The following is a 13,050-nucleotide window of genomic DNA, read 5'->3' as shown; positions in this document are numbered from 1 at the left end:
CTGGTAGGGACGCCAGCTCCTACATGTCTTGCATGCTTTTTATATCCCTTGCCACTTGTCAGAAAAAGGGTGAGGTATTAAAGAATGAAACCTGATTGCATAGCTCCCAACTGTCCCCGATTTCAAGGGACTGTCCCTGATTTGGAGCAATTTCCGTCTGTCCCTCTCCCCCCTCATTTGTTGTGTATAAAATGCACTTTTTATCTTTCAAAAAGAGTTTCCCAGTGCTAAACCTTTCATCCAAATTTTAAGTTGCTGCATTTGTAAATTGTAAAAGTCAATATAAAGGAATAGTAGTGGTAAAAAAAAGCCCTTGTGGATTTGATTTTTTTTGGGTTAATTCTCCTTTAAGGGGGTGTGGCAGGGGGCGTGTCTTATGCCTACATAAGTAGGCATAGTAGGTGTCCCTCATTCCCATCTCAAAATGTTGGAAGGTATGTGATTAAAAAGAAATGGAGGACAAGTAGGTGTTTGAATAGTTGCCTGAATAAAATTACATACCAGTAGTGTATAGTGATGTCACTCATGTAAGACGCTTTTAAATACCTTAAAATCCTAAGGTAAATCATACCCCTGTATGCAAACAAATATAAGAGATTTTTACGTTATTTTTTAGCTTTCCTAGTCCCTAGTTATGATCTGACTGATTGCACATGTAATCCCACCATTTGTGTTTTTAAGACATTTCACTGTGCCTGCTCAAGTCATTGTCCATTATTGCATGCGATGATATCCTACTTTACTGCAATATCCTATATAGCATAATGACATTGTGAATTGTCTCTTAGTTTCCCTTTTGAACTGTAAATGATGAAGCTGCATAGGATATAGGAAGTCATGAAAGGCTTCCTACTTATAAGAAGAAGCATGTTATTATGCTTTTAGTCTTGCATGATAGAAAGTGGCAGGCCAATATCTAATGTTCAGCAATAAGTCATTTACAGTAATTGACTGAACAATAACAAAGTATAATGGTTTGTGACATCAAAGAGACACAGAGAAGCTCTAGGGAAGTCAAAGAAGTTGACTTAAGACTTAATTGAGGGTAACATTTTAACATTGTTTCAAAAGCATGTAACGAGGTAGATAGTAATGGAGGCAGATAGTATAAAAAGTTTAGAACAACTGGTGGGAATAACGAATCTCACTGAGAGATATATGTCAAATGTATTATCATGGACTTTCTTTAAATATTATAAAAGCAGTATAAGCCATCCTATATAAGTTCAAGGAGTCAAACAAGGAAAATAAGTGGCTTCCAGACCCAGGAGGAAGTGCAGTAATCTGTCTGCCATTGTATTGCTGAAATTCGTTCAACTACTGATCAAATCCAGAGGAGATAGTTCTAATTTTGAATTGATTTCTTGTTGCTTTTTTCCTATTAATATCCTAATTGTGTTTATTTTTTGCTATTCATTTTTAATTCAGCTAGGCTGCAGCTAATATCCCAAACATAATTTCTGTACCCTACCCTTGGCACAACATCTTTCTTTCCTTTAAATGTCCGCTAAATTTCCGCTAAATGTTTGTTATGTGGAACAGAGAGGAGATTGGAAGGTCCAGCTGTGGTCCATGGGAGACAAAAGCCAGTAGACGTGACTCATGCAATGTAGTTTGCTAAAGGATAGACGCACACTTTTGTGTACCTGCCAAGATAGGACGTCTGTGTGCATAGCAAAGCATAAGCATAGGATTTTTCTACAAGAAATTAACAAAATTGTTGGTGTTTACATTGCAGAAAATTTGACAGGAATTCGGACAGTTTAATGAAATATTTCAAAATGCATTAGAGTCAATAGAGAAGATCGCTTCAAAGAGATTTTTTTGCGGTTTTTGCTTATGAAATGAGCTTTGGTTAGTGGAGCACCTTTTAGCTATACTAGACCTGTGCTTGTGCCAGAAAAACTCTAAACTCAAAGATATCTCTAACCCATCCTCAAAGTGGTTGTAAAGACTGAAGATTTTTTTGCCTTCATGTATTTTATATATGAAGGTAAAAAACCTTCAGTGTTCTATTCCCCCACAGCACCCCTCCCCCCCAATACTTGCCCAAGCCTGATCCCGATCCAGCACTGCGCATGGGAGCCTCGGCCCTCCCGGGTATCTCTCTCCTTATTGGCTGAGACAAACACAGCCAGTGAGGAGCGAGTGGGGAGGGGCGAGGCCAAGCCACACTCTGTGTCTTACAGACACACAGAGGGGGCTTCGGCGAGAGCACGCATAAGTGCCCCCAGAGCAAGCAGCTTGCTATGGGGCACTCGACAGTGGGGAGGAGCCAGTAGCATTGGTGGGGGACCTGAGAAGAGGGAGGATCAGGGCTGCTCTGTGCAAAACCAATGCACAGAGCAGGTAAGTATAACATGTTTGTTATTTTTAAAACAACTGTGTGGGGGATGCTCTGACTGGGTGAAGACAGAGATTGGTATTCCTGCTTAGCAGGAACACAAGATCTCTATCTTATCCTCTGTCAAAAGAGCGATCTGCCTTGTTTACATAGGCAGATCGCTGTACTGCCTTTCTGGGGAATGATTGCGGGTGGCCAGCGGACCTCAGGTCCTCCGGGCCTGCTGATCAGCTCCCCCTTTGTCCAATCAAAGCGCGCGCAGGCGGAGGTGCCCCTAGTGTCTATTGCACGAAATGACGTACAGGTACATCATTTCATGCAATAGAGCCGACCAGCCGAAGTACATCTGTGTTAGGCAGTCTGGAACGGGTTAAAGCAGGTTAGGTTATAAAAAATATCCAAAGCTTTGAACATCTCACAGAGCACTATTCAATCCATCATCTGCAAATGCAAAGAGTATGGTACAACTGCAAACCAACCAAGAAATGGCAGTCCACCTAAACTGACAGGCCAGGCAAGGAGAGCCTTCATCAGAGAAGCAGCCAAGAGACCCATGATAACTCTAGAGGAGCTGCAGAGATCTACAACCCAGGTGAGAGAATCTGTCCATAGGAGTGGCAAGAAGAAAGCCATTGTTTAAAACAAGCAGGCATGTACTGGCCATCGGGACTACCGGGAGTTTCCCGGTGGGCCGATGGCTCAGTGGGCCACTCTGATGTAAGGGGGCTGCTGATGGGACACTCTGATGTAAGGGGGCTGCTGATGGGACACTCTGATTTAAGGGGGCTACTGATGGGACACTCTGATGTAAGGGGGTGCTGATGGGACACTCTGATGTAAGGGGGCTACTGAAGTGAGGCCCGGAACGGAAAAGACAGAAAAGAAAAAGTAGTGCAGGGCCGGGCATGACAGTGTGTTTAGGGGAGACAATGCATGGGTTAATATGAAGAGATAAGAGGGGAGGAGACAGTGAGTAAAGTCCAAGGGGGAGTGGTAATATATAAGGAGGAGGCGGGACTGGGCTGGGGAACAGAAAGTTGTGGAGAAAGAAAGGAGGAGGCAGTTTTTCCCACCCGCCCTCCCTATATGTTGTCTGTGTTTGTTGGTTTATGTGTTTTCTTTCTTTCAGGAGCATGGCAGATGGTCGTCATGGCAGCTGTGGATTGGCGGTGTTTTGTTGGTCTTTGACGGTGGCAGTAAACATATGTGATGGAAAGGGGTGGGAGGCTCATCGGTAGTATGTGCCCCTCCGGTGTATTCCAGTGAAACGTTAGCTGGAATACTGTAATGGTTGCACTGCGGGAAGGGGGTTGTCTCTGAGCTGATTATCCGCTGGAGGCCTATCGTGTGGAAAAAGGTCCCGCAGTGTATTGGTGGAATATGTGTTGGAGTTCGGGGGTGCTGTCAAAGACCAACAGACTGGAGTTAAACAAGTTGTTGTGGAGGTGATATTTTAGTATATATTTGATATTGGAGTTATTTATATAGTGTGAATAATAAATAGGCTGCTATGGCCATTTATACTCCAAAATTAGGGTGTAGTCTCATCATTTTAGAAGGGTAAGAAATGGGGATGTTGGAGTACAAGTGGTATAGCAGTAAGAGGCAGGTTGGGTACCTCTGAACTACACTGGTGATGGGACACTCTGATGTAAGGGGGCTGGTGATGGGACGCTCTGATGTAAGGGGGCTGCTGATGGGACACTCTGTTGTAAGGGGGCTGGTGATGGGACACTCTGTTGTAAGGGAGGCTGATGGGACACTCTGATGTAAGGGGGCTGCTGATGGGACACTCTGATGTAAGGGGGCTGCTGATGGGAGACTCTGATGTAAGGGGGCTGCTGATGGGACACTCTGATGTAAGGGGGCTGCTGATGGGACACTCTGATGTAAGGGGGCTGCTGATGGGACACTCTGATCTAAGGGGGCTGTTGATGGGACACTCTGATCTAAGGGGGGTGCTAATGGGACACTGATTTAAGGGGCTGGTAATGGGACACTCTGATGTAAGGGGCGCTGATGGGACACTCTGATGTAAGGGGGCTGGTGATGGGACACTCTGATGTAAGGGGCTGCTGATGGGACACTCTGATGTAAGCGGGGTGCTGATGGGACACTCTGATGTAAGAGGGCTTCTGATGGGACACTCTGATGTAAGGGGGCTGCTGATGGGACACTCTGATGTAAGGGGGCTGCTGATGGGACACTCTGATGTAAGGGGGTGCTGATGGGACACTCTGATGTAAGGGGGCTGCTGATGGGACACTCTGATGTAAGGGGGCTGCTGATGGGACACTCTGATGTAAGGGGGCTGCTGATGGGACACTCTGATCTAAGGGGGCTGCTGATGGGACACTCTGATGTAAGGGGGCTGCCGATGGGACACTCTGATGTAAGGGGGTGCTGATGGGATACTCTGATGTAAGGGGGCTGCTGATGGGACACTCTGATGTAAGGGGGTACTGATGGGACACTCTGATGTAAGGGATTGCTGATGGGACACTCTGATGTAAGGGGGTGCTGATGGGACACTCTGATGTAAGGGGGCTGCTGATGGGACACTCAAAATGTAAGTGGGCCGGTCTGGATGAAGTCCAGGGCCAAATTTCTTTCCCAGTCCAGCCCTGAAAACAAGCCATAAGAAGTCCCTTTTGCAGTTTGCGATAAGCCATGAGAGGGACACAGCAAACATTTGGAAAATGGTGCTCTGATCAGATGAGACCAAAATTGAACTTTTTGGCTTAAAAGCAAAAGGCTATATGTGGTAGAAAACTAACACTGCTGAACACACCATCCCCACCATAAAACATGGTGGTAGTAGCTTTTCTTCAGCAGGGACAGGGAAGCTAGTCAGAGTTAATGGGAAGATGGATGGAGACAAATACAGGGCAATCTTAACAGAAAACCTGCAAGACTTGAGATTGGGGCAGAGGTTCACCTTCCATAAAGACAACAACCATAAACAAGAGCTACAATGGAATGGTTTAGATCAGGGATCTGCAATTAGCGGACCTCCAGCTGTTGCAAAACTACAAGTCCCATTATGCCTCTGCCTCTGGGTGTCATGCTTGTGGTTGTCAGAGTCTTGCTATGCCTCATGGAACTTGTAGTTTTGCAACAGCTGGAGGTCCGCTAATTGCATATCCTTGGTTTAGATCAAAGCATATTAATTTGTTAGAATAGTCCAGTCAAAGTCAAGACCTAAATCCAAATGAGAATCTGTGGCAAGACTGGAAAATTGCTGTTCACAGATCGTCATCCAATCTGACAGAGCTAAACCTATTTTTGTTCGGAAAAAACTCTGATGGTTTTCCTGACGGAATTCCGATGGGATTTCGCTCAAGCTGTCTTGCATACACACGGTCACACCAAATTCCAACCGTCAAGAATGTGGTGACGTACGACACGTACGACGGGACTAGAAAAAGGAAGTTCAATACCCAGAAGCCAATAGCTCCCATCTCGTAGTTGAATCTGAGCATGTGTGAGTTTTTGCGTGTTGGAATTGCATACACACAATTCAAATTTCCAATAGAAAGTTTTTCCGTCAGGAAAATTGAGAACAAGCTCTCAAATTTTTGCTGGTGGGAATTCGGCCAGCTAAATTCTAATAGAGCATACACACATTCGCATTTTCCGATGAAAAGCTCTCATTGGTCTTTTGCTGGCCGAAATTTTGATCGTGTGTATGTGGCATAACAGCTATAATTGCAGCAAAAGGCGGTTCTACAAGGTTTTGACTCAGGGGGGTTGTTTACAAATGCACGCCACACTTTTCAGATATTCGTTTGTAAAAAAAAATTAAAAACCATTTATCATTTTCCTTCCACTTCACAATTATGTGCCACTTTGTTTTGGTCTATCACCTAAAATCCCAATAAAATACATTTACGTTTTTGGTTGTAACATTTCAAGGGGTATGAATACTTTTTCAAGGCACTGTATCTTTGGACAATGACATCACCAAGGATCTCCCAGCTGGTTTGCCTGGAAACAGTAGCGGTTCAGGAGTCTGAATTGTCATTTAGCGACAATAGTTTTTTTTTAAATCTTAAACATCTAAAAATCTTTTAAATGTCACTTTTACTGGCATACATCCTACAGATGTGCCACTTCTTGTGTAGGTTTAAGACATCTCCCTAGCATGTTTGTGATTTTTTAACTGTTTAGTGAACATCCAGTAAACTGAACTTTTACTCATCACTAAACGGCAGTATAACTGTCCTTAAAGTGCTTAAATCTGAATTCTAGTTTGAAGTGACCCTTATGTCCCCCCCAGCTAACCCATTCTCCCTAGGTCTCTCCGCTACACAACTTTATCAACCATATGCTTTTTTCCAAACATTTTTTCAATGGTCCAATGATGTCACAGGTCTTTGCTTCTCTCTAGCACCTATGGAGGGTATTTTCTTACAACTGTACTGAACAATGCTCATGTAATGATGTGTAAGCGAGCATCATAAAGTTCCTGTAGCCTTCTAAGCCCAGGAAAGGAAATAATATGCTCCAAGGGAATGGCTATAATAGCCTGGACTTAGATGAAGTGGGATTGAATGATGCTAATTGTTTATTTAACCTGGATAAATCCAGCATCCAGTAGCAAATAAAATGACTGCTGGGGACAGATACGGATTGAAGGTAAGTATTGCAGACCACGCTGTATTTTTAATTTTGCTGGGCTGTTCATTTTATTTACATTTTTAAGTGTAGTTCTAAATTAAGAATGTCACATTATATAAACATTTTTTGTGCAATTGTGCAAAAATCTGACACTGTATAGTAAATAAATGATCTCAAGAACATATCTAGGAGCCTAGTTTTGTCAGCAAAAACAGATCTAGAATGCTTGGATTTGTTTGGCCCTGTTTGTCCATATTTAAAATAACCAATGCTATCATTTGTTAATTTTGACACAGGCCAAAACCTACACTTATTAAGATAACAAGCTTTGTGTGGTGAACTGGAATATACAAATTATAAATAGTGGTAAACGAAAAAAAACAAACAAACACTATCACTTCAAACCAATATGACTATAAAGGAGTTTTAGGATACATGAACAGAAATTTATAAATGTGCACATTAAAAAGGATAACTATTACATTTACAGTATATAAATAGTATTACCTAATTTCATTAATAGAGAATGGTATATATGTCTGCTTGTTTTTTATGGAAACTTTTTCTTTTCTTTTTAGATAAATGCCAGAGATGATAATGGTGTGGTTGCGGGAAACTGGAATAATGATTATACCTATGGTGTTGCTCCATCTGCTTGGACTGGAAGTGTAGACATCCTACTAGAATTCTTCAGTTCTAAATTACCAGTTAGATATGGACAGTGTTGGGTCTTCGCTGGAGTATTTACTACATGTAAGCAATGAATAACACACACAATCTTCTCTACAGGTTTAAGCACTCTCATTCTTGTATATTATGTGAAAACCACAATAAATGTTTAACTAAACTGTCAAAAATGCAAAAAGAACCACGTGTTGCTCAACATTACACCCTGATACTTTTCACACTTCTTAACAATGAAAAATGTAGAAAATATAGATAGCGGTATGCTTACTACATAATTTTTCATTAAAAAGTAAACATTTCTTTAAATATAGTACCTGGGGGTCCCCTTAGTCTGCCTGTAAAGAAGCACATCTGTACTATGTACAGAACATGATGTATCAAAAATTACATTTCTAATGAGAAAAAAAAAAGAGTCAAATCATAATTCAATTTGAATTGCCTCGAGGTTGCAATTGCCGGCACCCGGCTATTTAAAAACTTTTTTCTTTTAAAACACTTTTTTTTTTAATGGGACAGGGTCCCCTCAGTCCATGCATGGCAGTTTGGCAGACCAGGAAAGGGGGGGGGAATGAGCGAGCGCCCCCCATCTGAACCATACCAGGACACATGCCCTCAACATCCCAAAGCACCTTGTCCTCATGTTGATGGGAACAAAGACCTCTTCCCAACAACCCTGTCCCTCCCCCATGTCCCTCAATGTAGATCTATCAACAATCATGATGCCCGCCGCACCACCAGACTCGGGAAAAAAAGCTCTGCCAGCGATAACGGCTGATCGGCGTATGCCTCCTCTGCCATTTGACAGTTCTTAAATAGATAAGGGAGGCACCTGGCGACATCACCTGATGGCCCTTCCCCCTTGTGACATCACCAACCAGTGCATGCTGGGTCAGTGACATCACAAGGGGGCAGTACCACCAGGTGACTTCTCCATGTTGAGGACATGTGGCCTGGTATGGTTCAGGAAGAGGGGGCACTCACTCGTCCCTCCTATTTCCTGGCCGACCAGGCTGTGTGTTCAGATTAGGGTCTGGTATCTATTTTGGGGGGGCCCCTACACCGTTATCATTTTACATTTTTTCTTGGGCTCCCCCCCCCCCTAAAAATCTATACCAGATCCAAATGGTTCCCATGCCATTTTTTTTACATTTTTGTTTTGCAAACATTGTTTTGTTTACATTTCAGCTGTCAGCGGGGAAGCCCACTGACAGCTGATGAGTCATCAGTTGCTAAGGACATGGCGGCCAGCTTCCGAAACAAAATTTAACAAAAGCTACACGTCATTAAACGAATTCCGAAACCACACTAAACAAATTCCTAAAAAAAAATGAAATTAGTATCATAACGAATCTATCCAAAACAAAACACATTTTTCAGTTCTGCACTGGTCTACTAAATGGCATTTGCAGTCGCAATAGTTACAGTCACATGAATGAACCAGTAGATCTATTACAGTATAGGAACTATGTTGTGTGGGTCTCAAAGGATGATTAGTTCACAGGTTTTCCATGTTAATCCTAAGGCTCCACAGTAAAGAAAAGAAACCAGTGATGGGCTAAAAACAAAAGGATGACTTAGAGAAAGATGGCCCTTAGAATTACTTAACCGTTAATTGTAGGTTTGCTTGCATCTGTAAATTTTTTAACCCCTATGTGTATAACTTCTGCTCTATAAGGAAAAGTTCAGGGATTCAACAGACCTCTTTAACAGATCACCTAGGAGTAGGTAGATTGCTACTTGTCACTCAGAGGAAGTAAACAATTTGCTTATAATCTCAAGAGCTCGCTGCACAGCAAACGAACTTGAAGACATATAGAAGTGCTTGCGGTATAAGGGGCAGTTAGGATTTTTGTTGGTTCATTTTGGTTAATCAATTTTGCTCTTAGTGAACTTGTCCTTTAATAAACCCCTTCCCCCCAAGTGCAGAGTACCTTAAACTTCTACCTGCCTTTCTGTTCAAGAGATTTTCACTATACAGTATGGCCCTGCACAATGCCACAAAGCCTTTTTCTTAAAAAATGACAACTTCAGTTCCACCTTTAGAGTGCACACACTCACAATACCCCCATTCATTCCTATGGGTAAGCTGTTTTCTAGCCATTCTGCAGTTTGCTTTACATCAAAACGAATGGCCACAGAAAGTCTGTGAAACGCTGAGCAGGGCTGTACAGTGAAGTTTACTGAACTTGTCCAATAATGCATATCAGGAAAATGTTACAATGGGGTTGATTTACTTATACTGGTACGTTTTAAATCTGGTGCAACTTTGCATAGAGACCCATCAGGTTCCAAGTTTTGTTGCCAAAGCGTAATTGAACAAGCTGAAGTTGAAAGCTGATTGGCTATTATGCACAGCTGCACCAAATTCTGAGTGCACTAGTTTTAGAAAATCTACCCCAATGTTTTACTTTATTAGCACTGGTGAGCTTACCTACAATAGTAGACCAAGAACCCCATGTGTCTTATGGATGAAATTGCTCTGCCTGTATTTTTTTTAAAGTTAAACAATATAACCATGCTACGTTTTAAACAAGTGGAAACTGCTGTATAATACATTCCTGAATTCCCCAAAAGAAGATTTAATTACGTATTTTATTATTGTAAAAGTAGACAAGAGAATTGTCTTTGCTCTAAAACTGTTGTAGTTGAAATAATCTGGATAAAACCACAGCTGTGAGGGTTGGACCTCGACCAGAAGGAAGTAGTGATTTCACATGCCTTTAGGATGCGGAGGCTACAGGTTATATTGGGCATGAATGCAATCCAAAACTGATGGCTAAAATGCTGCACACTAAGGAGATCCTTCAGTTGCTGCATGCTCTAGAACATTGGAAGGTTCTAGATCACATTCTATAGACAGTTAAAAAAAAACTGGGATCATCAGGGTTCTTTTTGGGACAGAGGTTGTAGTACCACCTCAAGAACTTCCCATGAATTTCCGGTCTCACCATAAATTGCAAGGCTTCACTGTCTTTGTAATATTATTGCTCTCAGAACTAACCACATTTTTTGCCAGGACTCTCACAGTGGTTAAGCAAGGTAGGGTACTAGTTATAATATAACAACAAGACTCTCTCGCTCCCACTCTGCCTGCCCTAATCAATAATGCCTATTCCCCCAGTTGGACACAGAGCTCCAAGAGTGTCATACTCACAGTTGCATCGTAAGAGTGATAATGACTCAATGATTATCAGAAATTAACTGAAAGTGGGCAGGAAAGCAAAAACGTCAACTCCTTTATCTGACCACTGAGGAGCTGACTATTGGATAATTGGTCAAAGGTGTTCTGGGCTGTAGCAATGGGATTGTGCAGGAGACACTCACAGAAGAGAACCCCTTTATCCAGAAGAGATATCGGCGAATACCTGCATACATCTACCGAGAATTGAAGAAAATGTCAGAACAGATGATGCAGACATGGGTGATGGAAGAGGATAAGAGCTCATGGGTGGCTACAAGCAACTTGGTGAAGAAGGACAGCACACTTCGCTTTTGTGTGAACTATTGGCTTCTGAATGCTCTTCCCATGAAGGAAACTTATCATCTTCGACAGACTGAGGAATCCCTTGCTGCCCTAGGACAGGACAATTTTTTTTCCCCACACTCAATCTCACTGGTGAGTAGTTTGCAGATCCTTTTCATCAAACTGACTGTCTGAAGACTGTTATTACTCCATGACAATCTTAAGTAACATAATAAGTGGCATTTATTCAATTATGAGATTGAGTTCCTAGTATATATTATCTCCAGACAAGGTGTACTCCCCGATCTTGAGAAAGAATTATCCATAGAAATATGGAGGCCCCAAAGAACTGTGACCAAAGACAGAATTTTTCTGTGCTGGCAGGATATCATTGGCATTTCATTAAGTAACACACACATAAGTCTGCCTCAATTGAAACGCTCCTACACGGGGTAAGTCAGGAAGGCCACTTGAAAGGTGAATAGGGACTGGAACAACAGAAGTAGTGACTAGCCAAATTAACTTGGGTTGGGATTGAGGCAGGTTCAGATCAAGGCAGGTTCCACAAACAATTCTAAAGTTTGTTGAGTGCCAAATCTGAACCCACTGAAGTCAGTGTGAACTGAATGGCAAAAAAAATCATAGCTATTTTTTAGGCTAATGGGAAAAGAAATGGCACAGGTACGTTTCACTTTAAGCACCCGTGCTTAAAGTGAAACATTTAAAATGCAAAATTCCATTAAGTAACCTGTGGTGGGGATACCCTAAAGTGGATCTATATGATGTTTACTGAGGATGGTTCCGATGTTCGAATCGAATGTAAGTTCAACGCGAACATCGAGTGTTTGTTTGTTCTAAAAAAAAAAACAGATGGTGTCCCAATGATGTTTTTAGTCAAATATGGATATGTCCATATTTGATCAATGATGTCACCCAGGAGACCCAGCTCTCTTTTTTAACACTTTAGTGGCAGGGATTGGAACTGTTATTATCGTTTAATAAGAAAACAAACAATGCAGATCCACATCAATCAAAATGCCTGATGGATGCCAGCCTGCTGAAAGAAAAATATGCTAGCCGCTAATACACAGCTGTTCCTTGAGCTTCGCTCAGCCAAATAACAGCTCCAATCCCTGCCACTAAAGTGTTAAAAAAGAGAGCTGGGTTTCCTGGGTGACATCATTGATCAAATATAGACTTATCCATATTTGACTAAAGACATCATCAGGACACCATCTGTTTTTTTTGGGGGGGGGGGATTTAAAGGGGCCCTACGCTTTTTTCTTGTGTGGGTTTCCCCTTTAAAATTCATACTAGACCCCAAAGGTGACATCACTGATTGTTAAGGGTGCACTAGGTGCTGGCACGTGCCACAACCATTGACAGGAAGAATTAAGCTTTCATATATAGTAGCAGGATACAAAACCCACCACTATAAATGATGTTTGGCTTTTGCCAAATGGACTAAAGTTCAGGGTTCAGACGTATGCCTGAACAAGCAAAGTTTGGTCCGAACCTGTATTCTGACTAAACCTAAACAGGAAGCATTTGAATTTTTAAAGCAGAAACTGATGTCAGCTCCAGCTGTTGTTGGCATCCAAGGGCCATGCTCTTACAGGTACATGACGGCCAGGAAAGGGTCATCACCTATGCCAATCAAAACCTACTTGCTACTGAAAGGAACTTTGCAAACTACAGTTCCTTCAAGCTGGAGCTGTTAGCAATGATTAGCCTTGTTGAAAGCATTGCTGAGTACCTAACTGGAGTCAAGTTCAAGGTCTGGATAGATAACATTTCATCAGTGCATCTCCAAACAGCTAATCTTGTAATCGTGCACATTAGGCATCACAACTGGTGTAGTGTGAATTCTCTTCATTTTATCACCCCTAAAAAAGCAACACTGTCATGGTACCCACTGGCTAGGCATTACTGAGAT

The 13,050-nt window shown here is 42.1% G+C and overlaps 1 protein-coding gene across 1 annotated transcript in view; it reads left to right on the top strand.

The window, feature by feature from the left end:
* Nucleotides 1-13,050, top strand: part of F13A1 (coagulation factor XIII A chain) — a 223,360-nt gene that overhangs the window by 83,187 nt on the left and 127,123 nt on the right. Inside the window, exon 7 of the mRNA XM_077492144.1 lies at nt 7,543-7,717. Within this exon, the coding sequence (XP_077348270.1) occupies nt 7,543-7,717 (175 nt within the window). The remainder of the gene's footprint in view (nt 1-7,542; nt 7,718-13,050) is intronic.

The sequence above is a fragment of the Lithobates pipiens genome, unplaced genomic scaffold (assembly GCF_037356315.1).
Source record: "Lithobates pipiens isolate NorthernLeopardFrog02 unplaced genomic scaffold, aLitPip1_a1.2 Scaffold_19, whole genome shotgun sequence".
Classification (NCBI taxonomy): Eukaryota; Metazoa; Chordata; class Amphibia; order Anura; family Ranidae; genus Lithobates; species Lithobates pipiens.
The sequence above is the reverse complement of the archived record's forward strand: the minus strand, read 5'-3'. Positions and strand labels throughout refer to the sequence as shown.